Below are 23,242 nucleotides of genomic sequence, written 5' to 3'. Positions count from 1 at the left end.
TTTTCACACGGACAGACGAGACAATAGATCATGTTTTGATTTTTGCAATTGAAAAAGCCTTGAATTTTAACAAGTTCATTAAATTTGTTGGTGAGGGTGGTTATGTTAGTCGTATGTTTACAGGCTTTGCAGCTACCACAAGGATGGGTGCCCATGACTTGTGGTATCTTGGGCTGATTGCGCACGAAGTGACTTCGTACTAGGTTGTCCTTTAAATTTGGTGCTCTCCGCCAACTAAGGTCCACTTTTGGTTTCAGTTTGGTAGCAAGATCAGTATCAGTGAGAAGGATATGCCAATGATCCTGAATGATCTTTTTCACTTCTTTCCATTGGTGGCAGAATGTACCCACCATCCTAATTGTCTGAGTAGATTCTTTCTTGTCATCAGTTTTAAAGAGGATGGTTTCCCGCGGGGTATGCTCAACAGATCTCCTGGCTTTTTTGATGAGTCGTTTAGAATAACCCCTCTCATGGAGTCTGGTCTCTAAATCACTGCATTTCTCATGGAAGATCTTGTCCTCTGAGCAATTACGGCGTAGCCGCAGGAATTCTCCTTTGGGCAGGTTGGTGACCGTGGGTGGAAAGTGTGAACTTGTACTGTGGAGCAGACTGTTGGTTGAAGTGGATTTTCTATAGAGTTCTGTGCTGAGTTTATTATTAGAGTCTCGATATAGCCGAAGATCAAGAAAAGTGATGCTGTTGGGGCTGAATTCATATGTAAACTTCAAGTTGAGGTTGTTAATGTTAAGTCTGGAGATGAAGTCCGTCAGTTGAGCCTCGGTGCCCTTCCAGATGATGAAAATATCATCGATGTAGCGCATCCAACTGTGGATGCGTTCTACATCGACGTCATTCTGGAAGACAAACTCCCTTTCCCACCACCCAAGGAAGAGGTTAGCGTAAGTGGGGGCGCATGCTGCCCCCATCGCTGTCCCCCTTCCCTTCCCTCTTTACTTCATGTATACAGCCCAGGCATTTAGCTTAATTCCCGCATATTCACGGGACCCCCGCCCACAATCCCATACCTTTCCCATTGGTCACCATACGTATTTAACGCCCAGGTGAATCCCACACCAGTGCGTCACTCGTGAACAAGCCTAAGTGCGAAACACGTGTCTTCCTATCCGGGACAACCCCCCTGACGTCATTTCTTCACTCTACTGCAGTTACCGGCACCTAACAGCTGTCCGTACGGCGTGTAGCCGGTCTCCCGACCGACGCCAAACGGACACTGGTGTCGGCGCATAGATTCCCTCCTCACAGCGGCTTCACACACAGTTGGCCGCACGGAGCGAGCCGGCTTCCCCGCCTCTGTCCAACGGACACAGGCGCCGGAGTCTCCTACAGATTCTACCCCAGCGTCACCTGCGATCTCTGCCGAGCAATTACACTGATCACCAGCGCTCCGACAGCGCTAGCAGGTACCTCTGTATCCAAACCGGGCATTTGTACAGCTGACCATGCACTGACAAATCCTATATATTTATGTGAGATTTTGCGGTCATTTCTTTCTGCACCAAGAATCAATATTGTGCATTATCTATTTGCCGTACTTGTAGTTCGTACCAATTATCTTGTCACCTTTATGGAGTTAAAGACTTGCACTAATCGAGTTTTCACAAGATGTATCTTTAGCTTCATTGCATGTAACAATGTTATTTTGACTTCTGATAGTTGTGATCATAAGCCCGTTGTCAGTTCTCCTTACAACGTGCAAAAAAACGCAGTTTAAAAGGTGTGTCAGCCTGCGATTTTGCATATTAGATACTTGTGTCTAAATCCTTGATATGGTCCTGCTACATGTGTATATTTAAGCCATAAGGTATTTTACATGCTATAACAATTTCCAACATCGGTGTGTTGTCAATTACTACCAGGGAGGTGACAGGGTTACATTGATTTCTGTTGAACTTTGTTTCCTTTTGTCTATACAAAGCAATACTTTAACCCCCTGTCTATGCAGTTGGTCAGTTTCCATTAATACTGACACAAGTGTGACACCAATACGGGGTACATCCATTTTATTATTATTATCTTTTCCCTCTTGACTCTCTCTCTGTGGGGAGCAGACACAGATTATCACTCTCAACCTCCATCCTATGTACACCATGATGGTAGGATAGCAGAAGGGTCTGTGTATCGCATAAACCACTTGAACTTCAATCTCATATATCTGTCACTCTCTCATCCATTTGGGCCACCGGTCCCCCCCTGCAATGTCACCTATGTCAACAGGGAGGTGATTTGTCTGACCCTCTGGAAAGCAGAAGTGCCCTGCAGTCCTGCATGTCAGCCACCTGCTTCACAACCCATTACGGATACGATCATACTTCACTGTGCCGCCTGATCCCGTCCGATCTCAGCAGCTAAGCAGTGAGAGGCCGGATCAGTACCTACTGGGGGACCAGTAGGGAAGATTCGGTGCTGTATAGTTAATTGGGATACAGCTGCATCTGGTTTTCATGAGGGCATTTTCCCTCCACTCTATCCCTTTCGGCATCTTTTGCGCCTCTCTCTTAACTTATGACGCCTTATCTAAACTCACCCAATACATGAAGTGTCAATAGCTATATCTAATACTATTGACTAGGGTGTGGGGGTTGGTCCACGGACTACCAAACATTTTCGCAAGAAACTTTTAGACATTATGCTTGTGATTTCACATATGTATTTGTGTAATTATTATATCTAGAATTATTATTAATTCTTTTGATACTCAGCATTGTCAGTTTCAATCCTTAGTGACGAATAAATTCTTTCTGACGCCTTTATCTTAACAAGTGTAATAAACGTTATATTTTAATCTTATCATTATTCCATTCATCTTGTAAATTATTCATTAAAAGCGTGCCCCAAAAAACCTTTTTGGTTCTGCCTTTCTTTGTCCCTCTTGGACATAAACCCCTTTGTAAAACGTGTATTGTATTCATCATATTGTCATATCTTGAAGATTTGACGAAATAACATTTTTGGAACATTTATGGTATGCAAATACAGTAACTGGATAAAAAAAAAAAAAAAAACATAAAAAAATAGGAATGTTTTGAGTGATCACCTGTCCCGCATTTTGTGTTATGACCCTAAAATTTCTAGTGGGGTGTTTAGACCAATAGTTTTATTTCAAGAAATTATTTCTTTACTTTCCTTACTACATATACTTTGTTTAATGCACAAACTTATAATAAAAAATTATCCTCTGGCTATGTGTATAAGGTACATAAACATATGGTATGCAAATGTTCCAAAATACAGAAACATTTTTAGATTTTCAAAATGCTTGGCACCAGAGGTATTTTGGGTCACTCAACCTGTACCGACTAATAAATTGTTTAATTCACATTGTATTTGTGCAAGTAACTCATTATTTACTATTAAAGATATTAGAGAATATAAATTAATCAGGACTATACTTTGCAATCAGAGCGGAAACTTGGGTATCAAAAGCGGATTTGCACATTTAGACAAGTACTAAATATTACACTAAACATGTCAGTAGCGCACGCAGGGGGGGTTTCTGAGTACCCAGAAAACCCCCTAGGAGTCTAATGGTCCAAGGCTGAAAGCTGAGGGTCTCCTCTTTCCATGGGTACAAGAATTTAAAAAATCGGCCCATGGGAACCGGAGATATCTGACTTCAAATCAGTGGTCCCCATCCAAGCCTGTTAATTGCTATTCCCAGTCAGATATTTAAGGTTCTGTCTGACTTAGAGTTTTTCTGAGGGTATTCCAAAAGCTGGGACTCTCCCCCTTTAATGGACACTAGTAGCTTGTCTCTACTGTTCCCAGAACCAGAGATATCAGCCTTCCAGCAGCTGGTTACTGCTCCAGCTCCACACACCTGGTATGTAGTTTTATATACTCGTTGGCAGATTGCTCTACCTCCTGAACTCTGATCCCCTAGTCCCCAGCACCATTTGGTAGGTGGAATTCTCTAGTTTTTAATTCCATTAACATCTAAGAAATCTATTTCTGGGAACTGGAGATGTCTGCAGTCAGGCAAGCTGTCCTACCACCAGAAAATTATGAATAATGAGCCCACTCCACTATACACCCCTCCTCTGCATATTAAACATCCTCCACCACCCTGGAAGTTATGTATCAGGGCCTCTTCATTCAGCCTAATGCCCCCTTCTCCCACCCCATCTCCCATTATCTGTGCAGTAAAGGGGTAATTAGTGGAAATTACTGATCCAGGCCCTACATGCTGAGCGGTTGATATAATATACCCTACCACCCGCAGGACATCAAAGCTTCCGCTCATAGCACCCCCCACCCCTACCGCTGGAGGATCGGTAGGGGCCCCAATACATTGCTATGCCCAGGGGTCTACACTGCTGTTATGTATGTATGTATATATATATATATGTGTGTGTGTGTGTGTGTGTAATATTATTATTTATATATATTTGGTCTATCTATAATACTTTAACTGACCCGGCATATACTGGGTCACCTAAGTGTCCATCTCCGTGCTTTGCTCCGCCCCTCTGGAAACCCCCTTCTGAAAATCCTGCATTTGCCACTGCATGTATATTTATTGTATTTACAGATTAGAAGACCCAATTCATGAGTTAAAATGGGTAATCCTTAGTTTGCTCCTAATACAAGAATATTTAATAAATTGGGTCATCTGTTCTTATGCACTAATTTTTCCTAGACCCAAATTTACTGCAGCACCTAGAGAAAATGTGCTTCTGACACTGCACACGTTTATGCAAACAATGTCTTAAACAGATTACATTCCCTGTAACATCTGAAAGGAGATGTATCATTGAATTAAATTCCAAAATAATATGTTCCAGTTTTAATCTATATGTAAATTCTAGAAATGACTTTATATCTAGGTTTTGATTGGCAAGAAGAAGTCCTTCAGAACCTTGATTAGCATTTGTATTGAGGAAGGGGTCAGAGACCAGAAGTAATGCAGAATACACAATTTTTGTCTACTCATTTATGAAGTAATCTAGCTACTCATTTGTGAAATCAATTCCATACTTAGACTCTACAGCTACAATTTTACATATCTTAAAAGCAATAAACTTATATTAGCTGTGGGCATTTATTAATATGTTAGCAGATTACATTATTCAAAACAATTATACGTGAAAATGAAGAAAACAATGTTAATATTAAACTGAAATATGCTGCTATGTTTTACAGGACGCTTTGTCTTATTATAGAGACTTAACTTAAACCATTTTTCTTAATTTTACAAGCATTGTGGATGTTTCTGCCCCCTGGAATCCACAATCTTGCTGCGTGTTCTGTACGGTCAACATACTGTAGAAGTTTAGACAATTTTGGGAGCAGTGATGGACACCTTCAGTTAACACAGATTAAGTACATTTTGTTTCCCTTATGTTCTCCCTAGTAAAAAAAAACTAGAGTTTTCTAACAGGAAATATTTATTAGGAAGCCCAGTGACCAATACCCCTTTTCCACTAGCAGAAATAACCCGGTAATTTCAGCGGAGGACGCGCATCTACCCTGGTTTTCTGCTAGTGGAAAAGCTCTGTCAAATAACCCGGTTTGGATTCCCTGGCAATCCAACCCACGGTAATGATCAGGGTTGGATCCGGTTTCCACCTGGGTTCAGGGGTAGTGGAAATGCTCTCAACCCGGTATACTTGAAAAACAGTGTTGATTGGAGCTTCTGGGGCAATTTGTACATGTTTATGTGCTTACATGGGTTAAGTGTAAACGTGGCTGATTCAACAATTTACTAGGTAGCAGTGTAGTGGAAATGTGTCTTAAACCAAGGTCCAACCCGGTATTGATCCAGGTACAAATTACCGTGTCTGACCCAAATTGCTAGTGGAAAAGGGGTATTATTTACACCATGGGTCTTCAACCTGTGGCCCTCCAGATGTGAAACTACATGTTGCAACATGCATTGCCACATTTTTTTCCTATAAGTGCATGCCCAAACTGTCAGGGCATGCTGGGACATGTAGTTCCACAACATCTGGAGGGCCACAGGATGAAGACCTGTGATTTACACCTTCTTTACCTTGTGCACATTGGCCATTTGGGGGTTGACCTTTCAACCAAACACCTCTCTAGTTTATAACAACAGGATTTGAACGAATCAAAGTGATCAGAACCTCAATATTGCATGAGTCACATTACTTATCCAAGTATGACAATGAGTGGAAACTATTTTGTAATAAATAAAGAACACTAAATGAATGAGTGAAACCATAAAATGGACTGCATTTTTTTACCCATATATTTAAAGCAGAGATGGTTATTTTATGCCATAGCATAGATTTAGCACATGTTTTCACTCTACAGGCTGTTCATTTAAATTAGTTTATGCTCAATTCCTGGGGGGAGAGAAGAATTTAGCTTCTGAGTTTAATTGAATTGCAGGAAGGTCTGTAATTTCTATACATTCACCTTGCAAGAACTTGCTCTGCAATAAAGGTCTGCTTACCGGAACAAGGAATTCTTTTATTTTCTGCCCTTTAGAAAGTGCATCCAAGGTTTCTTCTTTTGAAAGCTTTGCAAGAAACGTCAGCATGTTATGGCCTTTCTGTGTAAGAAGCGTGGCCCATACAGCACGGGATATCACTGTATTATATTCAGTCATTTTGGAGGTGGGATTGTTTATGATGCCAAGTCGAGCAATGTTGCTTTTTTTCTGAAACATGATGGATAAAAATAGACTTTCATTTCATGACACAAAAATAAAAAATTTCTACTGAAATCATCTTTACTTATAGAATAATCCCTGCTTTATTATTTCTTTCATGTACTGCACCAGTTAGCTAGACAAAAGCAGAAATTGTGTGTTTGGGAAAGGTTGCAAGCTTATTTGTATAAAATGCTCCACAACAAACAATAAATTTTTTCTTTCATAATAAAAGACAAAGATTTGGATAGGTCTGCCAAGGCTAAGATTTGGAAACGGTAGGTCTGCCAAGGCTAAGATTTGGATAGGTCTGACAAGGACAAAATATGGATATTTATGTCCGTAGGCTAGACCTAAGGAAGTAAATAATCAAAATCCATACAGATGGCAGACAAAAGCTCAGTCATTGAGCGAACCTCTAACATTGACATACATTATGATCCATTTGTTTGGCTCTTGCATAAATGTAGGTGCTACTCATTAACTGTTTACTTAACATCACAAACCCAACTAACCCAAAGCACCAATGACAATATACCACTCCATACACAATTGTAAACTTGTTCAATAAACCTACAAAAAGGCATAATAACACCAATACACCTTCAGACCTAACACCTCATTTATACAGTAGCTACCTTGATATAAATGGATTATAGGAGACAGTAAATACAGTAAACTGTAGATGTACAAAGTCAAATTACAGGAAGTAAATGTAATAGTGGCCAAATGTAATAGTCTCAAGGTTCAGCAGCTGTGCGGGATGCCGGACAAAGTCAGAGGTTTTTTTTATGGGGCAATCATTAACAAGGCAACACCAAGCCTTGTAAATGATGGTCCCTTTAATAAAAACCTGAGTTCGGCTGGCATCCTGCACAGCAACAAACTATTACATTTGGACACAAGTGTACCACTGAACAACTATATCCCCCAAACTAAGCACCTTTTATAAAATATATTCTGTAAAATAATGTTCCTAGCATTTGATTTGTACAGAAGAAAATTTCTACCATTATTTTTTTTTAAATATATTATGTAGCACCTTCAAACCACCTAAATGTGTCCTAATACATCTAACCTCAATATACCATAGAGCCAACAGGTCTTGTGCAATGATGCTAAAGTTAGGTGACTATTGTCTTCTAAATGCATCATAATCGCAACATAATGTGACTAGGACTCACCAATAGAATTTGTTCATTTATTTGACATGTGGCACTTATCTGCGACACTGAATTTCTATATGAATTGTTACAATGCAGCAGCCGTCATTTTCTTATACAGACCCAGTCACACATAGATAATCTTAAATTAAATTAACCAGCATAGTTTCCCAGGTGCATCCCATTGCAACTAATATGCATTTTCGCCAAAACAGATGCCCTACAATATCAGAGTTTCAATGGACCTGGTGCACCTAGAGCAGTGGTTCCCAACCTGGGGTACTAGTGGGGGTACTCTGCAGACCAGTTGGGGGTACTTGAAAATAATATTGGTAATGGCGGAAAATGAAAAAGTCTTTCGATGGCAGAAGAAGACCCATTGCCATGGAGAAGTATCATGTTGTGTCACTTACGGTTCTGTCTTCAGCGTCAATAGCATCTCCTTCTGCTTTTGCCTGACCAGCAATCCACTGGTAGCTTCCCATGCTGCCCTCAGACATCAGCAATCATCTACCTTGCGCTGACACAGGTGGAGGAAGCAGCGGCATTAATCCTACAGGTGTTAGTGGGAACTAGGGAAGCCAATCCCAGAGCATTTTTTCAATCCCGGAATTCGGGATTGAAAAATGCCCAATCCCGGGATTCCCGGGATTGGCTTCCCTAATTAAAAAACCCGCCCCGGCCGCCCCGCATATTTACTTACATGTGCGGTGCAGTGCAGCCGGGCGGGTGGTCGGTGAAGCTGGGAGGGTGGGCGGTCCATTGCTGATGCCGGGAGACGGGCGGGAGGCGGCCACTTCACTTCAGGAGCCGGGCCGGGAGGTGTGCGGGCGGCCGAGCAGGCAGGCGGGCGATGACAGGACGGGGCTGCGCAGCTGCTTGGCCTGCGCAGCGTGACCTCTGGCCTCGTCACGCTGCGCAGAGCCACAATGCCGGGACGGGAGTAGCCGGACAGCGTCTGAGCACTTGCTCAGATGCTGCCCGGCATTAGACTGCGCATGCGCAGTCTAATCCCGAAATCCCGGGATTGGAAACTCCAATCCCGGGATTGAAATCCCGGCGTTTTAGGGGCCAAATCCCGGGATCCCGCCGATCCCGATCCCGGGATTGGCCACCCTAGTGGGAACCCCGGAGACAATACACAACCAGCAGCCAGACACGGAAGGGCACAATTCCTGGTCGCATACTATTCCTCCGCTACTACTTAATATAAGGACTTGCATAAGGATACCCATACCGCTCACTTCCACTCCACTCGTAAATACTGTCTATATTTCAAATTGAGAGGGTACTCATCAATGAAAAGCCTAATCAAGGGGTACGGGAGAGAGAAAAGGTTGGGAACCACTGACCTAGAGGTACTGTTTTGAGCGACTGTAATGATGTATTAGAACACATCTGTATAAAAATCTTTCATAATTAATGATGCAATTATTTTCTGATTCAGTCACATGTAGATTGTCATGTGTGCAATATTTGTTCACTGTCTCTTGTTTACAATACATGCTTTATATTCTGTGTACTTACTGAAGTAACTAGGACAAGAAAAGGAACTGTGAAACTGGGGTACAGGTAACACCGGTAGACGTACAGGCAGTGGAGTGCAGACAGTATAGTGACTACATGAAGGAAGTATGTTAAATGTGTAGAGTTTAGAATATTACATTTAATCCATAAAAGTTATGAAGCCAAATCCTTATGTGCTACTTTTGAACTATACGGTGTGACCATGGAGAACAAGGTTAGTATTTAATGTCTGGGAGACTGGGGAGTTTAAAGGAGTTGTTTTTTGCTAACTAGTGACTATATACATAACTACCAAGAGCAAAAAATAATATGACATCATTTTCCCCTATAAAATGTGCCAATACCAAACTTACTACATTTATATTACCAGATGACCTTCACAAGAAACCCTTTGAATCATACTGTAAAATAAAAGAAAGTACAAATAGAAACAAAATATACAGGTAGGCGGGTTGGATTTCTAGTGCGCAATGAAAAGTGCAGCTAACCTCCTTTACCAGGAGTTATCAACCTGGTCAAAACAAAGGTATATACAAAAAGGATTTTAGGAGGGCAGCGCTCTACTGTGGGTATTGATCACCAATAATACACAAATAGGATATATTTTACCCGGTGTCGATCTCGGACACCTTCTTTTCCACAGTTATTTCATACGATCACTGTGCAGGCCCAGCCAGTTGTCTATTGGTTAGTCTTGGTCCAATCGTGATCTCATAGCTGTTTTACACTCCCAACATGACCCTCTCCAGGAGGGACACAATGCGCTGTTACTGGACTTCCTTCTCAATTTATGACTGCCTATGTTCAATATCATAAATAAGGGGAGAATTGATTTGTCCATAAAAAAATAAAAAGGCCAATATAAATCATTTCTGCTGCTAAATGATAAAGCCATATACTGTATAGACATGACCTCCTAGTACTTCTACCTTGTCCCTATAATAACTATGGCAATTTCACGAAGGTTATTAAATCTAGGATTGGGGAACCAAGTTATGGAAAAATCAACTTGTACAAGTGTGAGAGGTCTGACTTTTACACTAATGCTGATACAGATGTGATTTGTGGCTCAGAGGATGTGTGAAAATATGCTGACTGAACAGCCACTGGCATTTCTAAACACTGGAGCCTTTGCAGCATCAATGCCGATATGAAAAACAGTGACTCCTCAAGCAAGTCTATGGCCACTCTGAACAACTACCCTTAACTTATATCTGGAATCTGGGGGACTCGCAAGGCTGCGAAATTCGCAGCCTTGTGAGTCAACCAGAATAAAGGCCTATGTTCCTGTGCATGTTGATGTACACACTGAACTGGAGTGATGTTACCATGTACCATATCCTCATTGATCACATCGCTGGAACAGCTGGTTTCACATATGACTTGTTATGAAGACACTCTCCCAAAAGTACAATGACTACAACAGTAAAATGTTTCATTGGAAGCTTCCAATATTCCACCACTATATAGTGCCACATATGATATAAATGATAGATTTTATTATATATATATTTATTCTGCAACAGAAGATTGACCCTATGCATAATAGCCTTGTTCAGAAACCTGGCAGTACCTATCTGAAGTACTGTATCTGTAGGTTATAGATATTACTGTACAATATCTACTACTAGAAGTTTGGTCACAAAAAGTATTTGCACAAACAAGTACATGACAATATTAAGATACAGATTTATAGGATCTAAATGAAGATTAGTTTTTTTAGGTAGACACCAAAAGGTCGACATGACAAAAGGTCAACGGGGTCATTCGGTCGACATGGGTAAGGTCGACAGTGTCATTAGGTTAACGTGGGTAGGGTCGACAGTGAAAAGGTCGACATTCTTTTCGCAGTCAACATAAACACTAAAACGTAGCACCGCGTCCCCTCGCATCACTCCCCATGCTTCAGGCACTATTTTGTTCTCCCACCACGCCCTAGTGGATGCTAGGGCATGAAAAACCGTCTGTCGACACATGTGGGCTCAAAAAAACTGTAAACAAAACCATGTCGACCTAATGACCCTGTTGACCTAACCCATGTCGACCTAAATTCATGTCGACCTAAATTCATGTCGACCGACCCGCATGTCGACCTAATGCTTGTCTACCTAGTTGGTGACCCAATGACCGTATCCCCCCAGTAGTACGTTGATCATGTTCTAAACTGTAGTGTGTATTGAATTGTGGTGCTCTTTTAAACTGTACCCTATTTTTGTTATTTATTTATTGTAATGTTAAGTTTTGCCTCTCTGTACTGCTCCACTGTATGCCCTTTGTATGGTGCGGAGAAACATTTGTTGTTCCTTATAATCAAAATATAATAAAAATAATCATGGGTGTCTGCGTACGCTCGCATTTTTTAAATCTCATGAGCTGGCAGTCTCAAGGTTGCTTTGCAGCAAGGCTGTAACACAGGGCTGGGCAATTGCGGCCCTCCAGATGTTGAGGAACTACACATCCCAGCATGCCTTGCTTCAGTTTGAGCATGGCTACATAGCAAAACTAATGCAAAGCATCCTGGGATGTGTAGTTCCTCAACATCTGGAGGGCCGCAATTGCCCAGCCCTGCTGTAACAGGACACATATGTATACTGTGTATGACTTACAAATGAAAATTACTCATTCCACTAGTTTTCACTTAAGTAATTGAAATAGGTATTTTTACGTTTTACCAGTCAAAATAGGTAATTTAGGTAGTAACACCCAGATTAAGTAATTTTAAATCCCGTAGAAATTATGTTATTCCCAGGTACTGTACATACAGCAAATGGAAAATTAACATTTTGAGAGTTCCGGGAAAGCAGAAGATGAGAACCAAAGAATCCCAAAACCTACTGATTATACCCTGCCTGTGTTTCAGTGATTGTAAAGTATGGAGAGAAGAGCTGTAAACTGCAAGTCTCAAAAAACTGCTTTTCACAAGTCATGTTTTGCTTAATATATACAGTACCAAAGGAGAAAGCTTTCCCTTGCAGTTAATCAAACCTGACAATGTCTGGAACCGATGATGCCATGAAGTTTTAGCCCTGTGGTCAAGTTTAAATAATAACACTGAGGTTTAGAATCACTGGTCTCTAATACTTATAATTTAGACTGACAGTCTGTTGCTACTGGGGGTCACAACAAAGAATATGTTTCACTGAATTTAGTATACCTTACATAAGAGTTGACACAAGTGGCAGAAAGGTTATGCTAGAAAGCCTAATTTTGTTTGTTCTTACGAAAATAAATCTGTTTGTGCTACATGTGATGTACAGATATCCTGACCCCCCACAGCTTATTTAAGAAAAAGGCTTGGCAGACAAAAATTGGCATCTATTTAAATGTAACAAGTTATGGGGTGTGATAGCAGAGAGAAATGACAATCTATTCTGAATATATTACGCTACAGCTTTCCAAAAACAATTTCAGGTGCAATAAAGGAAGTGATCCATAAGCGTGTGAAGGCTTAGAAATAGAAATGTTCCTTCCTAACACACTACTAGTGCTACCAGCCTCTGCCTTAATTCAGAATAATCACAACTATAAAAGCTACTTTTCTTCAAATAAATTCATGTTTCAGGTACACACACATTGTGGAAATTACGACAATCAAAGGAGCAGAAAAGCGGAGGATCAAGTGCTTGTGGGAGATATTGTTACAGCCTTCACTGTGACATGAATGGTGGTATTTCCTGCCATATTCAGCAGACAGCTCCCCTTTTATAATTTAGCCTCCCGCTGCACTGAAAACCTTACTAAGCCTCATGGTTTTTTCCTGTCCCTCCATGAGAACGCGGTCTGCTCATGCATGAGTCTGAAAATGCTAGGGGGCATTATGTGTGACTTCAAGTTAGTTAAGGGTAAGCCACCTTGTGGTTGTGGGTGCCAGGTACCATATTGATGCTGGAAAAGGGAGGCTGTCAAGCCATATGCTGCAGCTCCAATGCAGGACAAGCAAGTACAAAAGCCAACTCCCCCACGCCGCCACCACCCTCCCTGCTCAAAATATCCTTGTTCTGACAGTATTGGCAGAGACTAAGGTACCTACAGTCTATAAACAACTTATTTGTGCTATATGGGATCCTTGATAGGAACTTAAAATTACATTCTGTTACAACTTCAAGAATTCCAAGTTTCGGTTGTGTTTCTTTGTTGGTTTTAGGGTGTGTACACACGGTGAGATTCCCTTGCTATTTGACTTAAGATTCGAGTGCTATACAATCTTTGATATCTGTACTTTTTAAATACAATTCATGCCATCTGCATTAGATTTGCACTATATAGTCATTGCTGCCCGTCTATCTGGGTTTTGATTTGTGCTGTCACGGGAGCGCGCATCTGTGTGATCTGCATACCATCTGCATGCGATTGTCTATATAGTCAAAATCTAATGTCAAATCTCACCGTGTGTACACAGCATAAGATTAGCAGTCATCTCGAATAATCAGAAATGACAAGAGCTAATAAACTGTTAATTTCTAATATGTCAATTACTATGTGATGTCAGGAATCCTCCCGGTTCTCTACCTAATCCATGATGATTGTCACTTAGATACATTTCCTAGCTGAACCTACAGAGAGACATTCCATATTCTACATTGGATTCTATCACTACACTTGCTAGCATGTAAGATATAGGATATACTTGCTCTATTTTGAATACGTAAAATTTTGGGGAAAACACAAATACCGAACATTGATTTGGAGGAATTTTATTCCATTCCTCTGTACAAAACTATAACTCTGTTTTATTGGTGGGTCTCCTTCCATGAACTGCTCATTTCAGGTTATTTCAAAATATTTTTATTTAAGGACAGGATTTTGACTTGGCCATTCCAAAACTATCAATTTATTCTTCTTTAACCATTCGAATGACTTATGTGCTTTGGGTCGTTGTCATGGTGCATGACCGATGTTCTCTTGAGATCTATATGTTCTGACATTTTCTTATAAAATATTCTGGTATAATTCAGAATGAACTGTCCCATCAATGATGTCAAGTTTTCCTGGGCCAGATGCAGCAAAACAATCCCAAACCATGGCACCACTACTACCACTGTGAGATGGTATGAGGCTTTTTATTTTTACTGGAATACAGTGTTCTAATTTCACCATAGATAACCCTTCTCACTTAAACCAAAAATCTCAATTTTGGTCTAATCCGTCCACAAAACAATGTCCAGTATCATTCTGGCTTGTCCAGGTGATCATTAGCACACTGCTGTCCTTATGCAGTGGTCTTTTTGAAGAGCAGCCACTTTCTCCTTGCACTCCTGCCATACATACCATTGTTGTTCAGTGTCCTCCTGATGGTGAAGCTAATGTGAGAAAGTACTCCAGTTGCTTACACCTTTGGATCCTTTGTGATCTTGCAAACTATTAGACACCTTGCTCTTGGAGAGATCTTTGTCGGTCGACCACTCCTGGGGAGGATAATAATTGCCTGGAATTTACTCAATCTGTCTAACTGTTTGATTGGTGAAGTCCAAAGTTTTTAGAACGGATTTGTAACCTTTTGAAGCCTGATGAGCACCAAAAACTCCTCTTTCAAGGTCCTCAAATCTCCTTTGTTTGTGGCATAATACACTTCCACAAACATGTTTTGTGAACATCAGACTTTGATAGATCCCTGTTCTTTTAAAAAGACAGGTTGCCACACAAACAGGATTAGTGACAACAATAGGTGTAAATACTCGGGCGCACAGTGTAACCCTTTCCACAATAATAAATTGGACAAGATCACCGTAATTCACTTGATGATCAAGGATGGTAGTATATTAGCAGGGTTCAACACCTGAAACGATAACCTCCTATTCACACAACATATGTGACATAGGGGCAAAACATATAGGAGAAAATAGTGCAGATTATCTTTGGTAAAAGAATGATTTTAATAACAGTCCACACTTACAAGGGCAGACGTTTGTACAGCATAAAAGATATCCCACAAGGCAAACAGCTGGGCACAAGATGGAATCAGCAGGCTGGAATGGGGTCCCACATACAAGTCCGGAACAAGCAAATGGAGTCCCAACGTCACCACCGCGATGTCCACGCTGTAGGCTTCCTTCTTAGGCGGGGATACCGGTAATACTCAACGCGTTTCGGTAATTCCTTCGTCACACTCCTTTACATGTGGCTGCACTCTGTTTAATTGCGCACTTGTGTGGTACTTTTCAAATCTTTCTGTACACAAACAGGATTGTCATCCCACCGATTGAAAATAGCCGACTAATTTCTCGTTCAAAATATCTGCTAAAGCATAAAGATTTACATACTTTTGCTACTAAAAAATTAACACTTCAAAATTATTTTTTGTGTCAATTGTTTGATTTGGTTCTCTTATTTTTAATACCCCATTTCAAGTACTGGAATTACATATTTAAACAATTACCTCTGAACAATCAGCATATAAGAAACTGGGATCACTACTTTCCGCAGTTGACCGAAACAATTTTCCTTATCTCCTGCACAGGTGTGGATTGTTTGGTCGACAGTCAAAAGGTCACTGTATTAGTATAACGCATTCCCTCAATTGCTTGTAATGCTTTGGGCACGGTGCCTTGCTGTGCTTGGCACACTATTATACTCTCCCTCTATAACCACTGGGATGGCAAAGTATGGATAAGTTAGTCAGAGCTATATCATTCCTCTGTGGAGAGAGAAGAATCTTCCAAGAACCTTCCAGAAGGACAACCATCTTTGCAGCAATCCAACAACCAGGCCTGTATGGTAGAGCAGCCAGATGAAAGCCACTTCTTAGTAAAATGCACATGGGAACTCTTCTGGAGTGCAACTGAAGGACCATGAAAAAAAAATTCTCTGGTCTGATAAGGTAAATGATGAACTCTGTGGCGTGAATGCCAGGCGTCATTGTTTGAAGGAAACCAGGCACCACTCATCACCAGGCCAATACCACCCCTTCAGTGAAGCATGGTGGTGGCAGCATCATGCTGTGGATGTATTTCTCAGCAGCAGGAACTGGGAAAATAGTCAGGGAAGAGGGAAAGATGAATGCAACGATGTACAGAGACATCCTGGATGAAATCATGCTCCAGAGCGCTCTTGATCTCAGACTGGGGCGACTGGTCATCTTTCAGCAGGACAACGACCCTAAGCACACAGCCAATATATAGCCACTATATATCGCATAGCCACTGAAAGCTAAACCAACCCAAAGAAGTTTTTTAAATACATAAATAGTAAATGTTTAATTAAGGAAAACATAGGCCCACTATCTGATACTAGTGGAAAAAGTGTTACTGAGGACAAGGGAAAAGCAAAACTGTTAAATTAGTTCTTCTCATCAGTATTTACTAAGGGAGAGCAGACTGTGGAACGAACATTTACCACAAACGGGACAAATAAGCCAGATCTCATTGTGGATTTCACGCCAAAGGAAATAGTACTGAGGCTAAGCAAACTCAAAACAAATAAATCACCAGGGCCAGATGGGATTCATCCGAGGGTATTAATGGAATTAAGGGATGAACTAGCTACCCCCCTACATTATATCTTTAGCAAGTCACTATAGTCAGGTATAGTACCAAAAGATTGGAGAATGGCAGAGGTAGTGCCAATATTCAAAAAAGGAAAAAAGGAAGATCTCGCTAATTATAGACCCGTTAGTTTAACATCAATTGTGGGTAAACTATTTGTAGGATTTTTAAGGGATGGTATCCAGGAATATTTAGACCATCACCGTCTTCTCAGTACTAACCAACATGGGTTCGTTAAAAATCGTTCATGCCAAACTAATCTACTAGGATTCTATGAAGAGGTTAGCAAAAACCTCGATAATGGAAATTCTGTAGATGGGATTTTCCTAGATTTCGCTAAAGCATTTGATACAGTCCCACACAAGAGATTGATTAATAAAATGGAGAACCTAGGATTGAGTGAAAATATCTGCAGATGGGTAGGGAATTGGCTATGTAATGGAGAACAAAGAGTGGTTGTGAATGGTGCGGTATCAGATACAATACCGGTACTAAGTGGAGTGCCCCAGGGTTCAGTTTTGGGGCCCATTCTGTTTTACATTTTTATTAACGATATTGGGATTGGGTTACTCAGCAACGTATCCATCTTTGCGGATGATACAAAACTTAGCAAAGTCATCAAATCATAAGAAGATGTCACCATGCTTCAAAATGATCTTGCAATTCTAGATGAGTGGGCAAAAAAATGGAAGATTAGGTTCAATGTAGATAAATGTAAGGTTATGCACCTTGGGAGACACAACCAGTGTGCAAGTTACAACCTTAGCGGAGAGGAACTGAATAATTCCATACTTGAAAAGGATCTAGGAGTCCAAATAGACAGCAAACTGGGATGTAGTGCCCATTGTAATGTAGCTACAAAAAAGGCCAACAAAATTCTGGCATGTATTAAGAGGGGAAAGGAAACTAGGGACTCAAGGGTAATTATGCCATGTATAAAGCAGCGGTGGCCAACCCGCGGCTCGTGAGCCGCATGCGGCTCGCCACGCTGTAATGTGCGGCTCCCATCCCATCAGCGAAGCGGGGTTTTGAATTTGGCGCCAATTCGGCTGCCAATTCAAAACGCCGCATCGGCGGCCAATAGGGAACGGCCGCGGCGAGCCAATCAGCGCTCGCCGCGCCGTTTCCGCCCCGCCCCCGGCGTCTGACATCAGCGGGAGGGCGAAAAGTCGTCTCCACGCCTGTGGAGCGCAGGAGCGCTCCTGAAGACGCGAGAAGCCGCCAGAGGACGGCGCAGAAGACGGCGGCGGGGAGAAGAGTTCCAGCACCACTGAAGAGGCCAGAAGACGCCGGGATCAAGACAGAAGATCTCCGGCGCCTTCTGCAAGAAGAAAGATGATGGCTCCTGGAGAGGCCAGCGGGGGTGGGAAGCAAAAGAGCTGACGAAGCTCCCCCCAGCGGCCTCTCCAAACACCATCCACCCTAGACCACCGGGTGTCGGGCACTAGGCCCGTGGGCACATTCAGGCCCTTCCAGCCTGTGGGCGCATTAGTCGGGCCCTCTTGGCCCGGGGCTCATTTGTTTGTTGGGCCCTCCTGGCCCTCTAGGTGGGCCCTTTAGTTAGGAAGCTGGGCCCTCCAGCATAGGTGTTGCACTGTGGGCAACACCTGTGCTGGAGGGCCCAGCTTCCTAACTGTGGGGGCATATGATGTTTGGCACTGTGGGGGCATATGATGTTTGGCACTGTGGGGGGCATATGATGTTTGGCACTGTGTGGGGGGGGGGGCATATGCTGTTTGGCACTGTGGGGGGCATATCTGGCACTGTGGGCATACAGTTTTGTCATGTGGCCACTCCCCTTGTGTCATATGACCATGCCCCTGACCACTCCCCAGATCACGCCCCTTTTTGGCGCGCGCGCCGACCGACGATATTTTTCGGCTTTTTACCTCTGACCGATTGGCCACCCCTGGTATAAAGCATTGGTGAGACCTCACCTCGAGTACGGAGTGCAGTTCTGGGCCCCACACTATAAAAAGGACATCATAGAATTAGAAAAAATCCAAAGGCGAGCAACAAAGCTTATTAGGGGAATGGAGAATTTAAGCTACGGGGAGAGACTAAGCAATTTACGACTTTTTACATTGGAAAAGAGACGTTTAAGGGGGGACATACTCAACATGTACAAGTATATCAAGGGCCAATATAAGGAACGGTCACACACCCTCTTTTCTACTAGAAAGGAATCTAGGACACAAGGGCATGAGTATAGATTAGAAGAAAAAAGATTTCATTCAGCTAGTAGAAAGAATTTCTTTACGGTCAGAACAGTCAAACTCTGGAACTCTCTTCCCAGAGAGGTGGTAACGGCTGGCTCATTAAAGGCAAAGTTGGACAAACATTTACTGGATAAAAACATCCATGGGTACAAATAAGAAATATAATCTGTCAACCTATCAGAACCTACCAAATCAGCAATGGATATCTATACCAGGTTGAACTAGATGGACGCAAGTCTTTTTTCAGCCTTACCTACTATGTAACTACTGTATATCAAAGGAGTAGTTTGAGGACAACTCTTTGAATGACTATGAGTGGCCCAGCCAGAGCGCAGACTTGAATCCGATTGAACATCTCTGGAGAGATCTGAAAATGGCTGTGCACCAATGCTTGCCATCCAACCTGACTAGTAGACACATTTGAATCCAGCCCTACAGATCGAGGGTCTGTGTAGATTTCCACACTGTGCTTTTGGGGCTAAATGAGGTAGCATATTTACAAAAGGGCATCAGCTTCCATAAGAATCTATAAGGGAGCCCAAGGATGGCAAAAATGTCCTATCACAACAGAGGCTATGGGAGTGTACATACAGTATATATTTGGCTATATAAATGAGACAAAAAGTTACTTGTATGTACACCGTATGAAGAAAGTGTAGGAATAGGTAAAATTAGCAGATACACTATGCAAAGGCCAGTATTCAATGCTCCCGATTCACCGTGGAGGCCTTGAATAGGGCGGACGGGCGGCTGCTGGGAGAATCTCCCTGAAGGGAGAATTGCTGCGAAAGTGCAGCAAATCTTACACAGGATTTGCTGCCCGGCCATTGAATACTGGCCAATGAATGTCCGCGGTGCGGTGCGGACAGGTGCAGTTCACACTTGATGCAGCTTTGTAAGTTCATTCACCACTTTCCAATCAAATAGTGGTTTGGCGTGCAATGTAGCCAAGTGGATCTTTTAAAATGTGCAGTGGGTAATGGAGTACACCTGTGCCCCTACTGAGTGACCTGGAAAATATGAACTGTGTATGGTCCTGAGGACTGAGTTTGAGAACCACTGCATTAATCAACACGAATAGAAAGCACTCTGTATAAGGCTGCCCAAGCATGTTTTCACAACAAAATTATGTGTGCTAACTTGTATAAGTAATGTTGAAGGAAAATCATAAATATATACACATTCAAATGTAAAAACAGAAAAAAAAGAAAAGTACAATTGTAAAAACTGAATCGCTTCGGAGTGGGATCCAATATAGGTGATGAGCGGCACATAGCATGCTGTAGCCTTACCCACTTGGTCACAATGGCTACTGTTACTGTAAGTACACTACAATACAATACAGTACTGCTGGGGGGAGAAGGTCTGAGCATGTTCTGAACAAAAGATTAAGGTGCCCGCACACTAGAAAGATCTGTGATCTTAAGATGTGTGCATACATTTCCCTTAAAATATATTTTGTCTGTCCTGGACAAAAGATTTCAAGCAAGAGCACATTTTGACAAAAGAATGTGCATTCCTATAGATCTTTTGCTAAATATTCTGATCTTTAATGCAGCACGTAAGATATTATTTTATTTCTTAAAATTTTCTTATATAGCTCAGCATATTCCGTTGCGCTTTACAATAGGAGAAAGTGATCAAAGAAACTGGGTATTTACAGATGGCCAATGGTATGAGGGCTCTGCTCGGAAGCTTATAATCTATAGTGAAATAGGCATTAATTCCACCAGAATGCAAAAGGTTCCTGGTGTGCTGTATGACACGGTGACCCAGCATTTGGGCTATGTGGAGGTTTTGGAACACAAGTTCCAAAATTGTTGTAGTCTGTGGGCACCTTAACTGGGTGCACGGCTTTGCAAGAGTCTCTTCCGCAAAAATTAGGTTTCTACAGTGTGGTGCACTACAAGGTTAACAGAGGTTTAACGTCCGGAGTAGCTAAGAGGCAAAGCATAGAGATGAAAGGTTTTTTTAGTGTTTTTTTTTTTTTGGGGGGGGGGGGGGGGGGGGGGGGGGGAGAAGGCGTGGGGGTAGGAGCCTAGCCATGGAGATGGCAACACACATACAATGCACACTGTAGAAGGCTCCGAAACTTTGTTTTTACACCAAAATTATGTGTGCCAGCTTGCACAAGTATAGTTGAAGATAATAAATATATACAGGCTATAAAAAAACAAAAAAAAACCTGAAATTAAAGAACATGTACATTGTATTCTGTAAAGCCATATACATCCGTGGTTATTCAATACTGTACTATAGTTTTGCTTAGTGGAGCAATCGCGACCCAGCAGTTAAGCATGTTACACACCACAGTACGCTTTATTTTCCCTAAGTGCAACTTAACTGGCCATTCTTATGGTGACAAGGAAACCCGGACAATGATACTACAGCAACGATGTGCTTCGGTAGATATTTATATAAAATACCTGCTGGCTTCCCCTGTACCTTTCTCATATGTTATTGCACATACTTTATTCAGCTTATCACCAAGCATTTTATAAATATTACTGTCAGTTGGTCTTACTCTAACTTTAAGGTATGTATTCTATGTGAGCCATTAGTAATTATGAAAACCAAATATGAATCAACATAATTATAGTGCAATATAAGGTTGGTTTCATGCCCACCTTACATACAGTACTGTACAGTAGAACATTAAACACCAGAAATTAGTAGAACTGTACCATGTGTTTCACAGCTTTAGCAAGCAGTTGTCTCCCACTTGGCTTATCAAAGTCAGCTACAATCCAGATGGTGACTGCATAAATTACATCCTCATCTGAAAAGAACAAATACCACAGCACTGATATCAGTAACATTACACACTGCACAAATAAGAAATTATTTAACATGTTAAAAATATAAAATATGTTAACAAGCAACATTTCTTTACATAGTTTAATTGTGAAATGTAACAATAATACTCAAAAGTAGTACACTTACAAAGGTTATTAATCAATGCTAAAGGGAAAATGTACCATGAAGAAACACTGACATACCACGTAATCTTATAATTAATTTCTGCTTTTCATGCAGCAGAAAAAAATGTTGTTCTATTACGAGAGGTCTCCACTATACTGCAGCTACTATTACAGAAAACTATAAGAATACCTTTACACATCGCATGCGCCACAAAGACCTAGGCAACCATTACTATCCAATGTTTTTTTTTTCTAATAAAGAGCATTTACGTTTTGCAAACAAAATGGATAACAATATATATATATATATATATATATATATATATATATATATATATATATATATATATATATAGTTCCAAGTATAGACCGCACTCTCACTAATCATTGAGATGTCACGGGGTGCCAGATAAAGGAGATGCGTATGAAACGTATGTCCAATTATAATCCGGGGTGTATCTACACCTATATAGGTCTAGAATATCCAGCACTCGCCAAAATATGAATTCCAAACAAGTTGGTAAAATCCAAATAGCTGAAGTTTATTCAATTTGCACACGGTGTCACGTAGATAAGTTCACAAGTGTTTTATAGAACATGCCCCGACGTTTCGATCCCACTAGAGGGGATCTTTCTCAAGAGGCCTACAATACACAGTGAAGGTAACTTATCAGTAAATTTTATCATAGAAACATTTTTTCAAAAGAAAAAAATAAATATACACATAGTCACAATAATGCAAAAGAACAAAAGGTATCTTACTTTAAGTTCAGTGGTACAATGAAATCAACGTGGAGTCAAGGGGAAAACCCTGGGTGACCGGAGCAGCTGCTACATGATGCTGCCCGGGCCCAGCTATTTATTCACTCTGTGTGTTAATGCAGCACACGGACGCAGCGTCCGCGTGCTGACAGCGCTACTTCCGGGACCGGAAGTTCGGGACCGGAAGTTAACGTGCGGTGACCCGCACTGCTGGAACGCACGGCTACCTGTCACTGACGGGGGCCGTGTGTACGCTCTGAGAGCAAGTTTCTCAGCAACGATATTTAGGTGGCTCTAAACAATATAGGTGATATAAGGAGCACTACGGTTTTGGATATGCGCTGTGGATCTTTATGTCAAAAAGGGGTATATTAGTGTCCTTAAAGCAATGGACTAATATAACAGAGTAAAAAGCTGGGGGCGGTATTAAAATAAGAGCCTAGTATTATCATTCAAACAATGTGAAAATATTCTCATTAGAGATTTAATAATTATAGACAATTTACTGGCTAATATTTAGTTGAACTATTGCTGG

At 41.4% G+C, this 23,242-nt stretch overlaps 1 protein-coding gene across 1 annotated transcript in view; it reads right to left on the bottom strand.

Moving 5' to 3' along the window:
• The window catches only part of UGGT2 (UDP-glucose glycoprotein glucosyltransferase 2), a 290,033-nt gene that overhangs the window by 139,907 nt on the left and 126,884 nt on the right, over window positions 1–23,242 (bottom strand). The window contains exons 20-21 of the mRNA XM_083168784.1: window positions 21,709–21,803; window positions 6,437–6,643 (exon numbers count right to left, since the gene is read on the bottom strand). Coding sequence (XP_083024910.1) covers window positions 6,437–6,643; window positions 21,709–21,803 — 302 coding nt within the window. The remainder of the gene's footprint in view (window positions 1–6,436; window positions 6,644–21,708; window positions 21,804–23,242) is intronic.

The sequence above is a fragment of the Crinia signifera genome, chromosome 2 (assembly GCF_055691185.1).
Source record: "Crinia signifera chromosome 2, ASM5569118v1, whole genome shotgun sequence".
NCBI lineage: Eukaryota > Metazoa > Chordata > Amphibia > Anura > Myobatrachidae > Crinia > Crinia signifera.
Note: the sequence above shows the minus strand (reverse complement) of the source record. Positions and strands in the feature narration are given on the sequence as shown.